The 19,669-nt window shown below is 37.0% G+C and overlaps 1 protein-coding gene across 2 annotated transcripts; it reads left to right on the plus strand.

The window, feature by feature from the left end:
* The first annotated feature begins 873 nt into the window (after nt 1-873).
* Nucleotides 874-18,343, plus strand: STX2 (syntaxin 2). 2 transcript variants are annotated; one of them, XM_034068362.1, is made up of 10 exons: nt 874-1,078; nt 7,400-7,471; nt 7,652-7,751; nt 9,224-9,298; nt 10,173-10,246; nt 10,434-10,542; nt 11,597-11,670; nt 11,778-11,915; nt 13,330-13,440; nt 16,259-18,343. In XM_034068362.1, the coding sequence occupies exons 1-10, from the start codon at nt 1,043-1,045 to the stop codon at nt 16,334-16,336; spliced, it is 867 nt and encodes a 288-aa protein (XP_033924253.1). In that variant the 5' UTR covers nt 874-1,042; the 3' UTR covers nt 16,337-18,343. The 2 variants fall into 2 exon arrangements, with proteins under 2 accessions (XP_033924253.1, XP_033924254.1); XM_034068363.1 differs by lacking the exon at nt 16,259-18,343 and adding an exon at nt 14,306-14,392.
* The last annotated feature ends 1,326 nt before the right edge of the window (nt 18,344-19,669 follow it).

Below are 19,669 nucleotides of genomic sequence, written 5' to 3' on the forward strand. Positions count from 1 at the left end.
TTTAGCATTTACAGTTGCTAAACATGTAGTCTAGAAGATAAAGTCTGCACATATAGAACTGAGGCACTGATAGAGGCAATTGACTGTAGTCTGAAGTAGTACATTTTAGATAGCACCTGAGAACACAATACTGAGGATTTTCTGCCTTCTGCAGTAGGTGCATGCAGTATTTCCTAGAAGCTCCCAGGCTTTGAACACATACCTGGTTTTGTACAGATTTGGGCAAAGTTTGGCAAACTTTTTGGTGGTTTACTAAAGCCCTAAATATCACCACAAGGAAATGCATCAGCATGTTTTAATTGAAGAATTAAAGTCAGCAGATTGTCTTCTGCTGTGTGGAATGAAGCATACAGCCTTATTTTCATTTCCAGTCATTGTACTTATCACTCCTAGCCGTTCTGTGGGTGAACAACAGGCCACAGGCTATAACTTTATATTCTTAGATAGAAAGGGCTGTCTGCGGCGAGCAGAAGCATCAGCAAAAGGATGCAACCTGTGCACTTTTCAGACTAAAATTACATCCAGCCCGACTGCAGCCGACTCACACCATGAGCCAGAGAACTAAATAAAACTAAACTCCAAAACAACATCACAACTTTTTACAACTCATTCTCTCATGATGCCCCAAAACCAGCTGCCATACCCCTGCGACCTCACAGCTCCCGCCGCTAGACCGAGGCAGCCGCCAGTCACCTCAGGCAACGCCCTCGCCTCAGCACCGGCTCGCTGACGTCAGCCGCGCAAGGCGGGCTCCCGAGGGAACGGTTGTCGCCCCCGCTCACCCCTTTCTGCGCATGCGCGGCCTGTGGTTGCGCGGCGTGGGGCGGGGCTGGGGGTGTGGCCGCTGCGCAGCGCGCCGCGGAAGGAGGGTGGGGCGGGAACGCAGCCCGGCCCGTCCGCAGCGGCCGGTCCTGAGGCCGAGAGAGGGGAGGTGGTCCCAGCGGTTGCGGGCCGGTCGCGGGTGGCGGCGGCCCTCAGCGGGGAGCAGGAGCAGGAGGAGGAGGAGGACGGCACCGCGGAGAGCCGCTGAGCTGCTGCGGGGATGAAGGACCGGCTGGCTGACCTGGCAGACGCGAGGGTTCGGCTTAGGGGCGAACGGGGCAGGGCGGCGGCGGCTGCGGCGGCGGGCGGGAGGGCACAAAGTGGCGGAGCGCGGGGGAGTTCGAGCCGCTATTGCCGCTGAGGTAACGGACGGCGGCGGGAAGGCCGGTGTTTGGCGACGGGATCCGCGTAGGCAGCGCCGCGGCCCTGGGGCGGGGACGCGGGCGCACCGCGCTTCCCCGCTCCTTTCTCGGGCAGGGGCGGCTTCCATCGGGAGCCGTGGAGAGTTTTGGGGGCCTGGCAGTAAGAGGTCAGGCTTCACCGGTTTAATAGATCACCTTCCCCCGCTGCCTCCTGACCTCCAGCGCGTCCCAGCCTTTACAGTTCCGAGTGGCAGATAAACGGGGTAATAGCGTTGTTTTCGAGTTGCCCGTGGTGTCGTGGGGTAGATTTATCCGCTTGGGAACGGTTTAACCAGTAACGCGTCAATAAAGCTATCGGCAGATTTATTTCCTGCCTGTTTACAAAATGGTAGCTGGCTGTATTTATACACTCTTTTCCTTTCCCTTATTTGTGCTTTGAAAGCGGTATCCTAAAAAAGAAGGGGGAGTGGGAGGGAGGTACCGTCCTGTTTGTCTACAGCAGGATATGGCTTGGTTGAAGTAAAAGGATATTTGGTTTGTTTTGGATTTTCTTCCTGAAAAGAAATGGAAGTGGAGATCACCGAGGACTTCTGTGATAGTTCTGGGACTCCACATATATGTAGAAGTTGGCCTGTGTCGACATGCAGGCATGTTTGGGGCTCGTTCATCTTAAAATTAAGTTTGTATCTTCTGGATCACAAAATACAGTTTGGAAGCTCCGTTTCTAAGTGGTGGAATTATCAGTGTCTCCATCTTCCTTCCTAAAAGGATGAATTGGCATCTGAAAAGATTTTGCATTATCAGATTACAGTATCTTTATCAGGAAAGATGTTTTGGAGGCATGCCAAAGAATTGTGTAATTTATTTCAGATTTACTTCTTTCCTTTTCCTATTTTTAAACATGTCCAGGTTGTAGGAATATGTGCCAAATGTTGGTGATGGTGCTTGCTTCCCAGAAAAGAGGAAGCAGCAAGCAGTGATCTGAATTAACTTTTTTATGTATAGCCCTAAACAAGTAGACTTCCATTCTGACTGAGGGAAGCAGCAGTGCTCTGTTGAATGAATTTTATTAATTTAAAAAACAAACACACACACAAAAGAAACAACAGAAAATAAACCCTAACACCTCCTTTTAGATAATGTTAACAGTTTTTAAAGCAACTATGAGTAGAGGCTTTTAAGCCAGATTTAGCATGTGATATCTGAAAATGTGGTACTTCAGCAAGCTGCTTCAACTGAAGCATCACTGTAGGAAGCTGCTGGTTAAAAGTGTTCAATATTGCTGCCTGTAGAATTAACAAATAGCTTAGAGACTTAAAAGTTTTCTTCTAACTAGAAGAAAATACTTAAACATCAACTGAAGTTACTGAAGATCGAGTCTGAATTTTATCATGTAAAAGTGTGTACTTGACATGAAGTTTTGAAAAGCTACATACCTGAAGGAGGTGCCTTTTGTAAAACTTGGTTTCCTCAGGGAACTCATGGAAGTAGCAACTTCCACCTTTCATCTGTATGAGAAATACTGAATGAGATCATGTTTTTGTGATGTTCCTTCACTAGTGTAAACACTTTAAGCTGTGATCCTTGACCACAATTAGATAAGATTGCTTTGAAAAGGAATAAAAAAACTGAGTGAGGAACTAATGTATTAATAGGCCTATTTGCCCATTTTCCAAACTGTTTCAGTTTTATTAGTGTACTTTCCATTGTATTTTACTTGGCTGAATCATTAAGTAGAGCATATAAGACATGGTTTTTGAACAGGCCTGGGCCTGCAAGATCTTCAGGAATAGCTGTGCCTTGCCTCTTTCCTTTAATATAAGAATTTCATTGTGTTTTACTTTGATTGGACCTGGCCAAAATAAGTTTCATCCACACTATTTGCCCCAAAGACCCTTTGAGGTACAGAAGTAGTTGAAGAGATGCTGGCCAGTCATCACTGACCCATTTTAACAGTATTCCCGTTAGCAGACCTGTTCATTGAAGTTAACATGTTTTTGCTTGTGAGCTCCTTGATTTTATATGACAGCAAGCAAACTTTTGTCATTAAAAGTTGTAACTTTTTTCTAGATTGCACTTTACCTTTTAAAGAGAGAGAAATATTACCTATCAGTGTTTGTGATCCATTAACATAAAATGATCATAACTTTTTGATACATTTGTTAATACACTGTTTTTAAGCAGTTAAACAGGGCTAAAGTAGTTGCTGGAGAACAGATAATATTGCATCCTCTTTTTTTCTTGCTACAAAAATTCTTGTACAGTACATGTTTTTCAGAAGAGAGCAACCATAATTGTATTTGTCCACTTGTAGGGGATTATTTCAGTGTACTTTCTAAATGATTCTAAGCAGGCCAAAATGAACTTCTTTCAGCTGTTAAAATTGTCCTTGAATGCAATTAACTGGACAATTGATCAAATCCCAGACTGGTATTAGTTATTTTGAGCACAAATTGCCGTAAGATTAAAAGAAGAATAAAAGATTCTCTCTGATCCCTTATGCTGTTTTCAGCATTGGTGGATGGTATATATTTATGGAAGAGGAAAAAACAAACCCAAAGCAAGTACATAGCACTGATTGTAAAACATTCTCCCAGCCCTCAGTGGTTTGCTGTTCATGGATACAAATCCATCTTAAAATGGCTTGAAAAGAGCCATAGGATCTGTGTTCAGACAGTCAGCTCAGCACATTGAGCTAGTGTCAAATATTAAAAACAGATGTCCTTTAAAAGGTGTGTTAATAACACTGATTAAAACTTTTTTGTTATACTTGCTAAATCATTTAGGAAAGCAGTAAGATGTAAAAATCCTCTGCTTAGGAGTGATGGTTTGGGTCTCAGGGGAGCATTGCCCATATGGCCTTAAAATTAATACCTTGTTTCTGAAATGGATGCAGAGCTATCTATTGAAATAAATTTTTCTTGCTTGATTGGTGAATCATTTTAAATACATGCTTTTACATTTCCTTACTCCTCAGTGTTACTGAGGATATTCCTGACAAAACCTTTCAAAATATTTGGTTATAGCTTTTGTTACTGTTAAAGACCTGTAACTTGAACAGAACTGCATTGATTTTTTGTAAACTATCTCTTGGGCATTCACTTAGTGCCCCCAGAGCTGTATAGGAATGAGTGAAGAACCACAAAGTCCTAAAATTTAAAATTGGTAGGATTGGGTGGAATGGAAAAAATGCAAAAGGAACTATTTCAGAAAGAGGAAAACATTACAGAGTTTCCCTCCTCAGGAGTTAACCTCTTACATTAGTCTTTGTTCTGAAGATAAGCTGTGTGTTTTCCATGTCATAACAGGCCAATTTCTTATAGATGGTTACCATATGATGCTGTTCTGGTTGTATGCTAATGCTACTAAATGCATGTTAAAGATTGACCTGCTGGAGCTGCCTGTTTGATCATCTTGGCTGTCTGTAAGCCCTTCTTGGCTGCTCTGATAGAAAAGAATTTCTGGAAACACTGATGCTGTAAGGAGAAACTGTAACACTCTGTAACCTGCTCCTTGGGATTGAGTCCTTGGAGTGATGGTGGTTAGTTACTGTCCTTGGAGCCTGCCAGAGGAAGGCATATGATCTGGACTGAGAAATAACTAACCTTGGATGGGATTTAAAGGGCAAGTAATAGTTGTGGGTTTAGGTCAAAAGCTGTTTCAGTTTCAAAGGTCAATAATTAATGTGGTAAGGAATCTCAAGCTAGACTGACTTCTGCAATTCTATAATGTGTGGGAAATGTCAAAAGTTTCATAGCCATCAGGATAGCTTCTGCTTGGAGCTGAGAAATTATATTGTCTGAATATCTGGATTCTGTGATACAAACCAGTTTCTAAGGAACTTGATACATTTTACAAGTCTATGAATGTTTATAGAGTTGTATGTCCCAGACTTTGAGTCCCAAGGTCAAGGTATGAGCTGCAAACAGGCTTCATTAGTTTGCTCTTGCCATTGACGTGGAACTTTTATCAGCTTTTTCTGATACTGCTTATGCTGGGGAGGCAAGGTCTAGGAGAAACAGTGTGTTTCTGTTGAACTTGATGATAAAAGTGAGTCCTTGGTTACATTGTGTGGTCGTCAGAAGAGGTGCATCACTTATGTTCAAGAGAGTTAGTTCAAGAGAAGCTGTATTTTAGGGAAGTGGTGATTTAAGAATGCAGAGATCAGAGGCTGACAAGTCATCAGGTATCTCAAGTGCTGACATTCAAAGTAGGATGTCCATAAATCCTTCAACGAATTATAGACAGAGAATCTGTCAATGGTCTCATTGCAACCAAATGCAAAAGCGAAATGAATGTGGAACTGCCTATAGGGTGGGGATCCTGATTGCTCCCTTCCAGCCTGGCATCTACAAATGGGGCTTCCCAGTAAGATTTTTGTATCTCTCATTTCTTTAAGATTCACTCAGATGTTTAATGTTTTACTAAGATCATCTGACCAAGCTGAAAGCTGACATCTGCATCTCTTAGCTAATGCTATTTTCATTATTTTTAGTTCAATTAACTAAATACAGTATGTGGTTATAAACAAGTAGAAAAATTATTCTTTACTCAGTAAGTGTAAGCAGAAGTTGTTCTTTTGCATAAGTAATGAAATTAAATGTCTTTAATGTGAAGCTCATTCTTAACTTTCAACTGGTAGCTTTGTAGTCCCTGGCATGGGTAAAAGTTGGGTGATTTCAGTTGGGCACAGACTGCCTCACTTGTGTGTATTAAGCAAGACTGTTGATTGATTACAGTCTCTAAGGACAGATTCCTTAATACTGAGTTCTAACAGTCATGTCCTCAAAATGAGTAACTGCAAAAAGTCTTCAGTGACGCATAGTGCTGTGAGTGATGGGAGGATGGGCCGGGAAAGCAGTAACATCTAAATTTCTGTATTTCAGCTGGGGCTTTATGGGTTTCTGTGAGAATAAAAACAGATGATTTCTGACAAAGATTGTCATAGGGTTTTATGCACTTCCTGAATTTGCAGGAAAAGAACTGTCACAAAGTCTAAGTAATAACTCCTTGAAGATTTGGGGCACTTGTAGATCTTCATTAAATATAACTTTCTCAATTAGATAATAACAGTGCTTGACATGGGATTAAATTGCAGAATTGTCTTGCAAATAATATACGTCTCACCTAGTTTAATAAAACCAGAAACAAAGGGCCTATGGGTAAATAGGATCAGGGTTTAGCAACAGAAAGCAGGTGTTAGAAGACCGAAGGCAGAGGGACTAGAAAAAAAGTGTCTGGGATGTGAAAATCCTTTGATGGTACCTGTCTTGTATTTTATTTTCCTAACACATAACCCTTTGACTATCTGCTAGAATAATACTTTGTTCTAGTTTTGGTTTAATGCTGATCAGTCTGTGCTTTACAGAGGGAACTAGAGAACATAGAGGCTGAAGCTCTTTGCCTTTCTAGGATGCATGTTTTCTCTTCTCCTTTGATAAAACTTGAATATCTGTTCCTGTGAGGATCCGTGTATTTTGCAGGGCTGGCTCAAGGGTTAGGGCAGTGTGACGAAGGCAGTGTTTTGGGCTAGATGCCCTGGCGAGCTGTGACAGCCTGTCAGCTTGAGCTGTTGCTGCCTTGGCTGCTCTTCCAGGGTTTATCAATTATGTAATGTGTGTATAGTTTAGTGTGTGTAATTATGTCTAAAGTGGTGTGGAATAGCAGTCTTGAGATATCCAAGGGCAAAACTAGTAAGCGGATGTTGGTAGCTTTTAGTTCTAGCTCGCATTAGATGTTGAGCTTTCACCATCACAAGGCAGTCATCAGCACCTCTCCTAGCATTTCTTTGAGAGGGATTGATTTACTGTCTCAGTAAACTGAATGTTAATTTCAGTTCATGTTGGACTCGCTGTGGAAGTATGTTTGTGCTGTGAGAGAACACTTATATGCCAAATACTATTTGAATAGTTTTTATGACAGGTACTGAAACTGTGACATCACTCACAGACTGGTTCTGTCCTGAAGCTGTTTACAGAGGAGTACATGTAAATGCCTGAGCATTCACTACTTCATGGTAGTTGGGTGGTTTCTTTCTTTGACCTCTCTGCTTGTTTGTTTTTGAATTGTGGTCCTCAAAAGAAGAAGGAAACTGACTTTTGTGACTTTGCAGACTGTTGGCAGAAATGTGTCTGCAGTAGCAGTTATGAAGAGGGTGTCATTGTGCTGAACAGGAGCCTGAGTTTTATTTCATAGATCTGTTTTGTCTTTTACAGTATAAAGGCAATGAAGATGGGGAGACAGTTATTGTTGAAAAAGACCATTTTATGGATGACTTTTTCCAACAGGTAAAGTTATAGTTTTCACCATGCATTAAAGAGTTATTTCTCTGTGCCTTTTAACTTCTTTAATTAGGCTTAACAAATTCATCTACACCCCATCCCTAATATGCTTTGTAATGGACTTCTAAATCAAATGTTGCCCTGAATTATTGTACTGTTCTCATTGCCATATTTCTCTTCCTCTAGGTTGAGGAACTTAGAAATAATATAGCAAAAATAGCACAAAATGTGGAAGAAGTGAAGAAGCAGCACAGCATTATCCTGTCAGCACCAAATCCTGAAGGAAGTGCGTATCACTTTTTTTGGATTTCAGATATGTGTGGCTGGATGTTCTGAAATATTCTGCATGTTTTTAGCTATTTATGGGAATAGAACTTGAGGTGTTCAGAATGCAAAATGTAACACAATTCATTAAATATTTCCATTTTTAATCTTGGATTAATATTTTCATTTGCTTATTTTTTACTCTTTAAGTCTCATTTAAATGAATATATTTTCAGCATATTTGTTGCACAATCCACACCTTTGCTAGAGCAAAACTCCAGTTTAATATGGTATCATGAAATGGATTGTGTCTTCAGAAACATACAGCCTATTTGCAATTCTTTTAATTAGTGACAGTGTTGAAGTGTCAGCTGATACTCATACAGTACAGCCATCATCTTCTCTTTATTCTTAAGTAGGGGCAAGATCCTGCCTAACAGTAACACTATAACCAGCTGCTTCAGCAGCAGTAGACAGTTCAATGATGCAGACCTATTTTTAGAAGTGCTGGAAGTGCAGATGTGCTTTCTGAACAGAGAACTCAAAAGTTTAGGGAACTTACCCAGAAACCTGATATGTTCTCAACACTTGTTAATTCAAGGAATGCCTGTGTTTCCGGGAGAAGCTTAAAGAAAAGGGAAGAAAAGATGGGGAGATATTTTTTGTGAAATGTTGCAACTCTTTCTTGTTGATGAAAACTGAACTTCTGTGTTAGTTTTTCTCCCCCTTCCATTTTCTTTGTCTACAGATGGGCATACACTTGTATTCTTAAATGATTTTGCAGACTGCTTTTTGTCTTAACAATCATACACAGTCATCTCATACATACATCTTGGGTTCATTTGTGTGTTTTAATATCTGTGGTCTCGGCTCATGTATCAGCTTGTGTTTGTGCTAAAAATTGTGCTCAATCATGCATCTAAATTGTGTAGGAACATGACCTTGCCTGTAAGTAACGTAGGCTCTTGTGAATCTAGCGTCTTCAGTAAACCCAGTAGCAGAGAGGTAGTGAAATTCTTTGTGAATTCTTTGTGTAGTATTCTTAATAATAGGGAGTGCATGGTCCAGATGTGTTATTAATGGTAAAAGCTATGAGTCCATGATAAACAACAGAAGTAGAAGTGGGGAAAAATCTGTATCTTCACTTGATAGACTTCAGTGAACTTTCTTTTTGATGTGTGAATGAATGTTACCCTGAAAGTGTTACATTAAGAAATAATGTGGAATATTTCATCGCCTCGTTTAGTTCGTGACTTGGTAATAACATTTCCCAGCTGTAAGAGCTTCTCATTAGAAGCAGGAACCTAATAGTATGCTGCTGCAAAAATGGTAAAGTGTTTAGGAGTATAATAAACAAGTCCTCTGCATGGTTATACTGGATGCGGTTTTGACATTGCAAGGTAGGGTTATAGATAGTTTCTGGCTTACCATTATCAACAGTTCGGAAGAAAAAAAAACACGTTTTTAATTTTCTTTTTTTTTTCTTTCTTTCAGGAACAAAAGAAGAACTTGAAGAATTAAATGAGGAAATAAAGAAGATTGCTAATAAAGTCCGAGCCAGGTTAAAGGGTAAATTGTGAGGAGAAATAGAATTGCTGTCATGTATAATGGTTCAGGATGTATCAGTGTTACAGACTTAGCACATTGCAGCTGAACTCCCAAACTCTGGAAGTTGCGTTGTGTATGCATAAACTGTATTAGATGGCTCTTTAAAATAGAGAACCTCCTCCTCCCTGCAAGCTAATGTACAGCCCATGTCAGGAACATTATCATCCTCTACTTTATTCCTCCTTGGCAGCCTTCACTGCTGACAAATACCAGGTCTCAGCACAGCCCAGTTTGTGGAACAGGACAAAGAGCTTGCTTGCTTTCAGGAATAGCCTTGAAAATTAAAGTGCAAAGTAATTCCTCTGTGTAGAAGTGAATTTTGGTGAATGGTGGATTTTGGTCATGGTATCTTGGAAGATTTACCGCAAGAAGAGTCTCAATACCTTCACAGGGAATTGCTTTAGAGCATTTAGTGTGTTTTAAATTCAAACTAGCTAATTTTGCTGTGGCTTTCCCCTGTGGCTATGTCTTCATTGTTTAGCATAGGTTTTGAAATATATAGAGTGTTTTAATGTTACTGTGTTACAATTACTTCCATAAATACTAGGGTATGGTGTTCATTCTTTTAAACTATAAGAGCAGCCAGTATTGTTAGAACTTTTGAGTTTTTTCTATAGTAATAGTGTGGCTCTATAGCTACTGTATTACAGGATCTGTACCAAATATCAACATTATTTTGTATTATTTATATATCACTGCCACACACCAAATGTTAAACATGTCTGAGGGGATCTTATACATGAAGAAAGTATTAATTAACACTATTTACAAAGTAACTGAGCTATTAAATAATTCTACTGAACATTGACTCATAACATTCTTGTATTGTTCTTAGCTATTGAGCAGACTTTTGATCAGGGTGAAAATGCTAATCGGACATCAGTGGACCTCAGGATAAGAAAAACACAGGTATGATCACTAAAGTTTAAATAAAAGGATTCTAGTAAATTAGAGAATGAGTTTTCACCACTGTGAAATTATTTCAAAGGTTCATGTTCTGTTTTGTTGAAATTTAACTTTCAGTTGCTGTGCACTATTGTGTTATATAAAAAAAATAATTGATTTTGTTCCACATTTTTATATCCTTATAAACCAGCACTCTGTATTGGCTCACAAGTTTGTGGAGGTCATGATGGAGTACAATGAGACGCAAACTCTCTTTCGAGAACGCAGCAAAGGTCGGATACAGAGGCAATTAGAGATAAGTAAGTGACCTGAATATGTTTTTAAAAAGTTAATTGTGTTGTTAATACCTACCTTGTTTCTTGCTACTTAAAGATGGTACAAAGCATCATAGATCTTGCATGTCTTCTTACAGGATGTGAGAGGAAAAACTAGCACGTGGCATGAACTCTTTAGTGTTGCTACTCAGAGCAGCTGTAAAGAAAATAAGGTTAAACTCAATAAGTTTTTTTTGGCTGAAAACTATTCAAGTAACTATCTTTTCCTTTTGTTTCATTTATTTCTGATGCTACAACTTTAAAAGAAACATTGAGAAAAGCTATGTTCTGGAAATAGTATTAGTAAAAGCCATTCTAAAATTAACGTGTTAAACAGAACATCTCTTTTTATGCTATGACATTTTTGTCAGAGCTTTTGTTAAATTCAGCTGACATAAAATCAGTGCTCCTTTTAATTTACACTAATCATTTGTTGACTGACTTACATCAGAGTTATTTCATCATTGATTACTATGAGGAGTATTCAGAAAGGTAATTGACTCTAAACTACAGCATCTACCTCGGAAGGTGTCTAAAATATCCATAATGTATTGTACCTAAAATTAGCCTTTTTATTATCTCCTGTAAAAACAAGTACATATATTGCTGAAATAGAAAATGCAAACAGAAAGTTGGCAAATTACAAGATAACTGCTTTTCCTGTGATTCTCAAGTTAATCATTAGCCTCTTATGCAAATGTTCAGTTCAGCTTTTCAGTTTAGTTTATTGGGCAAATTAAGTTCTTCTTTACCTATACGTTTAAGGGGAGAGACCCTGATACTTCAGGACATGGCTATGTGTTGCTATTACACAGTTAGAGCCTTCAGCTTTTCCTCAGCATTGTCTTCTGACTATTACTTGATATTTTCTGTTTTGGGTTGGTTTGTGGGGTTTTCCCATATGCAAAATGAAACTTGGTAATGGCTGAAAACAGTGCTTAATAAAATCATTTTCTTTGAATTGTCATCCTTTGGGTATGGCAAAATTTTATGCTCAGTAATGAGTGATGTTATGTAAGTATTGTTGTTTCTATCCTAGCTGGAAAGACAACCACTGATGAGGAACTGGAAGAAATGTTAGAGAGTGGTAATCCTTCAATTTTCACTTCAGATGTATGTATTTCTAGTCCAGTTTATGCCTCTCTTCTGTTTTGCTGCTTCTCATATTTAGAAGTATGTCAGCCCATATTTATGTCCATATCTTTTTTGTTCTTCCAAAGATTATATCAGACTCTCAGATCACTAGGCAAGCTCTGAATGAAATTGAGTCGCGTCACAAGGATATTATGAAGCTGGAATCCAGCATACGGGAACTACATGAAATGTTTATGGACATGGCAATGTTTGTTGAGACTCAGGTAAATGAACCAATTCAAACACATTAATCTAAGTGTTTTTTTATTTTTTTTTTTTATTTCCCCTCAGTATTCCTCTTTGAAATATGCAGGAACAATTGCTTATATTCCGATAGTACAGACTTAGAGTGGTTTTTGACTATGATTACAATATATATGAAAGTTGATCACTAAATGTTTTTTAGACAAACACAATCTGACTGTACTTGTGGTATTTCTATGAATAACTAAGCATAGCCTTTATTTTCAGTTGGTATACTTAATATTTTCTTCAACATGCTTATATTGCAATAAGCTTGAACATTTTATCCCTGGTTAAGAAAGAACAATTTCTGGTTTAATATTTTCTGGTATCTTAGGAGTTTAGGATTCTTACAGACGTGATAAAGGGCTATTGTGGTAGAATAAACTGCATTAGCAAGAATGTGTGTAACTTGCACATAATACAAAGGTATGATTACTGTTCTAAGGTGAATATACAGAGATTGAAAAGTCATTCAAGTAGTTTCTTATGTTTATAAGCTTTATCCTGTCTACGTAAATTTGTTCCGTTCATGTCTTTATGTACCAATTATCTAAAAAAATATTTTTAACTTCTGTTCTTAAAATTCTTTGACTTAGGCAGCAAAGTGGAAAGAGTCACGCTCAGGGGAGGCACTCTCCTGAAAAGGACTATTTTATTTGTTTTTTTTTAATTGGGTTTTGTTCTCAAAGTCCTGCATTGCTTTAACATTAACTATTTAGACAAGGAAAAAAAAAGTAGCAGTTTTCTTTTGAATTAGAAATGAACAAAAGTTACTTGTGCATCTTTTTTTAATGCTTTGCTGTTTACTGCTGCTGATTATTTCTTCTGATGGACAGAAACACAGGTAATAGAGTTACTGTAATTTTTCACCAAGCCTCCATTTCATTACCAAACTTCATTCATCATACTTAATTTGAATTTCTCTTGTATTGACATGGTGAACCCTGAATTCCACAGAACTTCTGAGGTTGCTATTATATGTGTGTGTGTTCTTAGATAACTGTTGAACCTTGTGTCAAAAGAAGTCAATATCTTTTCCTACTTGCAGGCACCTCAGAGATTTCTCATCTCTTTAGTGTGTCAGCTTTAGTTTTGGCTGTTAAAACATACCTCACATTCAATGGTATGTTTTCAGGTGTTCAGTATTTGTTCATGCTAAAGGAAGAAATATGCCTGCCCTGCCCATGAATGTGCCTTGTTTAGTTAGAACTTTGTGCCCTTGCTTCTCATTCCCTTTTCCATTTACACATCAAAGTAGAAAAAATGTCAGCTGCCAATATGTACATTATTTACTGTTTAATCATTTATGTTCTATAGCCTTTCTTCTCTTCAGTTCAATAAGCAAGGATCCATGTGTTCCAATAATTTTTTTTGTTCAAAATTTCTTTTAAGGGTGAAATGATCAACAACATAGAGAAGAACGTGATGAATGCATCAGATTACGTGGAACATGCAAAAGAAGAAACAAAAAAGGCAGTTAAATATCAAAGTAAAGCACGAAGGGTATGCTATCTTCCTGTAATTGTGCTAGTCAGTATGTTAACTTAGCACAGTGAAATGACCTTTTAAATTGTGTTGTTGTATTCAGTCCTTTAAGGTAGAATTATTATGCATTTTACTTTTCTGCAGTTATGATATTTAACATTACAAAATGTTGTTATAAATTAATATATGACAGGAAGATTTACCGAAGGATTTTACAAGCAATCCCACACCCGAGTCCCATCAGGAAGAAATCAGAACCTTTCCAGAGTGGTTTTTTATAGTTATTAAAATTTGATATTACCAGTAGAGGACAGAAACTTGTCTTACTACAAAGACATACAAGCAATTCATACACAGCTAAGGCTATGTTTTCTACTTAAAAAGCTGTCATTACAGAGTGTAAAAATCCAAAAAGAAGAATTAATGTACTATGCCAGTAGACAAATTCACAGGTGGTTCTTATCAATTACCATGATACCTTTTAATTATTCAGACTCTAAATAAGCTTACAAGCTTTTGGATCTTTATCACTGGTAGACTTGCCTGGATTTATACCTGTAAAATCACCATATTAGCAGGAAAAACAAAACTACTGGTTTTGCTAAAGCAAGCTTTTTTAGAATTCCATCTGCAGTTATTCTTTTTACAGATAACTACTTCTGTACTCTTGTAAAAGTACTAGATAAGGGAGATCTTCCCTCTGGAAAGGGTGTGATATTAAACCACTATACTCAATTTTGTGGAGGAATGGAGTAGCATTCAGGCGTTTGCCATCGGTGTAGAAACTTGTGTTTCAACGTCTTTCTTCCCATCAGAAAGCCAAACAGTATATTCTGGAATCAAACTACTGAGTAATTTATATTTTGTAACTGTATGATTGCAGAGTGAATGAATTGTTCCTTTGACTTCATAATTTCCCCTTTTGAGAAGCTGTGCAATTTTGTGAGGCTTTTTATGGTGAGTTGGATTTGAGGGAATAATATCTTTCCACAGACAGACAGATATCTACATGTAGGTAACACATATTAAAAAAAAAATAAGAAGTATCAGAAGAGCCCACTTATTGTGTATGCAAATGGGAGTTTTCTTTGACAACTATATAGGTATTAACCACAGTAGTTTATGTGTAAACACTGTTTATTCTTATGCATGCAAGAGTATACAGGTAAATTTATCTCAGTTGGAGAACACTGCAGGCTTTAACAAAAATGAGTGTGGATCTAAAACACATTATTAACATTATTTTTACCATTAACAATAAATGCAAATCATTGTGCTTAATCTTAAAATAATAAATACCTTGTTTTTTGACAGAAAATGTGGATAATTGTCATTGTGTCATTGGTGTTGATTGCTGTAGTTGCTCTAATTATTGGTTTATCTGTTGGTTTTCGGTGATGCATGGATAACCACAGCATGTGTGACTTCCTGCCACAGTGGCAGTAAGTAACTAATCAACTAATTATGCTCTTGTTTTGGCCTGGTAGCTTGTATTGTTCTACTAATCCTTAATATCCATGCAGTTAGTACTGGGGTGTAGGCTTAAGATGCATTGGGGCATCTTGTTCATCTCTGGATACTGTAAAAGCACTGTGCATGTCAGTATTGAAACTGACACCTAGTGGTAAACTGCCACATGCACAGAATGCAATCACTGCATGAGACTCCTAAATGCAGAAGGAAATGAGACCAAAAATGCAGTTATTGTCTTGCAGCCCTTTGAAATTTTTTTATACTGAAACTTCAAATCAGCAAAAAATCTACACCAATATATGGAATACCAGTTACACTTGGAACTTTATCAGATGGGGTTTTAGGCAGATCTTTCATAAAAGTAGATGTCTACAACCATGAAGTTGGGATATAAGCCTTGTAGAACATCCTACAATTTCGTGCTTTGAAGCTATTTATTAATACCAGACTAAATGAAGCAGTGGAAAATAACAATATATCTGTAAAATGCAGTCCGCAAAGATTCCAACTGGAATTTTAGGACATAAATTTGATAATTTGCTCAATCTTCAGATTATTGCTATGCTAAGCTACCATTTCTTGTCAACATAACACCTAACTGGGCTACTTAACTCCTTCTGAGTCCAATAGAAAGTAAACTTCTGCATGCAGGATCCTCAAAACTATTTATGAAGCACTATGGACTGGGTATCACTTTGAACAGCTTACCAGAAACTCAATTTTCTGTACTAACACTCTTTTAATAGCAAAGCTTTTACTTTTGCTGTTAAGAGTTTCTTCTCAGTTTTGGTTTATAGGCAGATAACAGATTTACTGTATCATTGCTTAGAGTCAGAAACACCTGACCTAATGTCAGACTTTCATGCATGTACATAGAACCTGTCAATTTCTCCCCCCTGCAGCTCTTTTGAAGTATTACCTACACAATGTTCTTATGTACATTTTATTGAATTCTATTAATTCCATTAAGCATGTCATCTAAAGATGACATCTAAAGAGTTGAGCAGACTACAAATATTTATCCAGGGAGGGTGATAGTAAGCAATGTTACTGTACTTAGACATCACCCTGATAAGTGAATGTTCATTACTGCATCTGTTTCTGTATGTAATGATATCTACAGAAGTTGGCTCTGAGTTATAACAATTATACTCTGAAGCAAAACACAGAAATGTTTCATAGAGCTCCATCTTCTAACTATAGTTATATGTAAGGAAAGAATAAATGCAGTAAGCACTTACCTTAAATTTTCTAGACAGAAAATCAGAGCACTGAGATGAGGTATCAGTTTTTTTCTGTAGCTGTACATGTATGTGGACAGGGTATTTCAATCTCAACTTTTCTCTTCTTATTTTTTTTACAGAAACTGATGTTCATAATTATCTGCGTTACTGTACTGCTTCTGATACTTGGAATTATCCTAGCAACAACACTATCCTAGCAAGCACATTCCAAGAGTTATGAACCTTCAGAAACTCCGAAATTCATCTTCTGTAAAACCAAATCTTTTTTAATAAGTGATGCCTTACACTGTTCCATGATGATGACCTATCACTAAGGGTTAAAAATCTAAACAAAATTGCTCTTAAAGTTTACTTATAAATGAAGATGAGAATGTATTAGGATATGGATGGATTTGCATCATAAACTCTATTTGTAAGACTAAAACTTGCTCTTAATTGTTTTGAACTAAAGTAAATTAGGTTTTTTTTGTTGTTTTTTTTTTTTGTATCTCAGTGTTAACAAACAGTTTCAACAGGGAGTTGAGAATCTTTCAAGTTTTGACTGTTTGGAGCTTTTTCCTATTGCAAATCTGATTCTAATCATGAAATGTAATACCTTATCAGTTCTGCTTTTGTTAGCACTCATGTGAACATTTTTTGAGATGTAGCCTTGTAAGTATAATAATTTAGTCACCTATCTAAGCTTTATACTTGAATTTTTTTCTCCAACAAGTGCTAAAGTATTTTAACCTGAAAAGACTCCTTATTTAACTGTCTGCCTATTGCAGTCCACTTGAGAAGGAAAAAAAGAAAAGCCTTTTTTACATTTTCTAGGCTTTTTGTATTTTTCCTTCAATTTCAAACTTTAATTGCTTTAAATGTTTCGTTGCCTTTGTATTAAAATGTTAGTTGCAACATTTCTGGTAAAAGAATGCAATAATGAAGCACATTAAATTTGAACTTTAGCAGATACTTTCACAAATAATCCTTGTTCAAATACAAATAACCCTGAAGGATCAGTTTAGCCTTACTATTAATGTGACAAAAATCAATTTTCTATATGAAGCCAAGTCACAATTTCCTATCCAGAAGCTTGCTAATGTTGATGTGTGAATATAGCACATAGAGATAAACTCCTTCAGAAAAGTCTGAAATGTAATAAAAACTAAGACACTGATCTGTTATGGAATTAGTCTTAACATGTATGAAGTGTTTTAGTATATACAAACCTGTTGTACCGCTAGTTTGCAACACTTAAAGGCTTGAAAGATTTCAAATGTAACTAAATAACTGCATTTAATGTTACAGGTTATTTTTGTACTTTGTGTGTAAAATATTTGTAACTTGACTTTTTGACTTCTCATTGTTTAAGCATATCCATGTAGATATGTAGATATATTTACACTGTAAGAGAATAGAGGGAAGTATAATGTGTGCCTTTTAAATACAGTCTAAAAATACACTTGTCAATGTTTCAAATAATTATAATGTTAACTGCAATAACTCCTTAAACTCATGTTTTGTTGAAGGTGTCTAAGATGAAAGTTACTAAGTCAACTGTAAGTCAGTCTGTGGACTCGATTAAATTCAGCACAGTTTACAGTGACTGTTGTATGTATGACTGTTCCTGCTTTGCTGTCCAAATACACTGTGAATGTACTGGAGATGTTCAGATGTCAAACATGTTTAAAAAGAAAAAAAAAATTACTATTATTGGTCTTTTTGCAAGTTGGCCATAACGAGGTCACTTGAAAAATTTTGGCTTCATTAATGAACAAATTTCTTTACCTCTAAGTCCTCACTAACTTGGGTGAGCGTTCTGGAAGTTTACATGCAAAGTAGGGAAAGATTGGTTGCCTTAGTACTCAGTTTAGGTAAAATATATTTTTTATTCTATAGTTTTCTAGATCTTTGTCAGTAAATATTATTTATACATATACACAAATTAGGTGGAAAAAATTGGTTCTGCTGTTTAACTGCTGATCACCTAAAATGACCCTCAAAATCCCATCATGTTGAATTTTTTATTTATAATGCAATAATTTGCCCATCAAGACCAGATATTTGAATAGCTTACTCCATAGCTTTTACTTTTTGTTATACAGCTGTCTCAATGAGTTTGTTTTAAAACAAAACTTGTTTTTCACATGAACTTTTTTGTTCTGTTAATATTGGAGGGGTATATATCTCTAACCTATGCACTAATAAATTTATCTAAGCAAGTATCTTGTGGCTGTTTTTATATTTATGATGTTATCGTGACCTTTGAGTATTTCCAGTAAGTGTTTGAATAAGGCTGGTATGTTTTTGTGAAGATGTATGTCAAACAACTGATAAAGTAGTGTATTTTGTGTACCTTTTTACCCAAAAAGGTGTAGAGATGGTCAAAGTAGATGTAGAGAGAAATATGAAGACATCAGTGGGATTTATACCTTTTTAATATATCCTTGGACTTTTGCTTAATATTGAGCTTGAAAAATATATGAATTATTTATTTGAATTAAGCTATTCATGTATTCTCAAAAAATCCTCATAGAAATGCATATTTATCAGTGCAGAATTCAAATAACTTCCTCTTACCTGATCACCCCAGAACTGGAATTTCTGGAGTGGATTGAGGGTTCTGGTGTCCAATTGGTAACTGGAGTTATTCCCATGTGCTCATGTATGAAACTGGTATGACACTTTTTTTTGCTGGCATTGAGTGCTGTTACCCAAGTACCTGTGGAAAAAGCATCAAATCTGAACACAAATGAATCCAACAGAATGAACTAGAGTTGTTTCAAAATTAATCTGTCTTTATTCTGCTTCTCTTTGCTCTGTAGTGTAAAACATAGAAAAGACATTTCTAGGCAACGGAGGATTTGTTAAGCATGGTTTTGATGAATGCAAGCCTGATAAATAAGATTTAGAAGACAAAGGGAAATGAAGGAACTGCTGCCTAGGAGGAAGGATGTTTTTCTGTATGAAGATATTATTTTAAAACAACCCACACCCTTTCAGACAGTTGTGCTTCGTGTAGTTTGGAGGGAACAGTTTGGATGTGGGTTTTGTTTTGTTGGGTTTGGAGGGGGAGCAGTGGAGGGTGTGAAAGGGGGTTTAGAGACTTAGGTTACCCAATGTTAAATTTGATTTGATGCGTTAATGTGGTTTGTATGCAACTTCTGAAAATAACCATGGCATTCTTCCCCAAGTGGGTCAGCCTTTGCACCTGTGAATCAGCTCAGTCTTTTCTGTCATGTACAGTAAGCAATTGGCTGCTCAGCTACATAGTGCCAGTTGCAGCCTCTTTAGCTGCCTCTCTCCAACACACAGAGTCCTTCTGCCAGTAGTGAAGCACTTGGAGATGAGCATTTTGGAATAAAAAGAGCATTTGGTAAGCACTTGTAGCTAGGTTCTGAAGAACAAAAGAACTTCTTGAATAAACGTCTTTACAAAGGAGAATACATGGAAATGGTAAGTAATTACAAAATAATTATATTTACATGTTGTAAAGAGTGATTGATTTTATTAGCTGCATTTGAATCTATTTTACTGCAAATCGGGGAAAA

The sequence above is a fragment of the Melopsittacus undulatus genome, chromosome 12, assembly GCF_012275295.1.
Source record: "Melopsittacus undulatus isolate bMelUnd1 chromosome 12, bMelUnd1.mat.Z, whole genome shotgun sequence".
NCBI classification, from domain to species: Eukaryota; Metazoa; Chordata; class Aves; order Psittaciformes; family Psittaculidae; genus Melopsittacus; species Melopsittacus undulatus.

Coding starts and splice junctions, on each gene's coding strand:
- STX2 (XM_034068362.1), top strand. CDS start 1,043: ATGAAGGACCGGCTGGCTGACCTGGCAGACGCGAGG. Junction 9,299..10,172: donor AGTCCGAGCCAGGTTAAAGG/GTAAATTGTGAG, acceptor TATTGTTCTTAG/CTATTGAGCAGACTTTTGAT. Junction 13,441..16,258: donor ATCAAAGTAAAGCACGAAGG/GTATGCTATCTT, acceptor TTTTTTTTACAG/AAACTGATGTTCATAATTAT.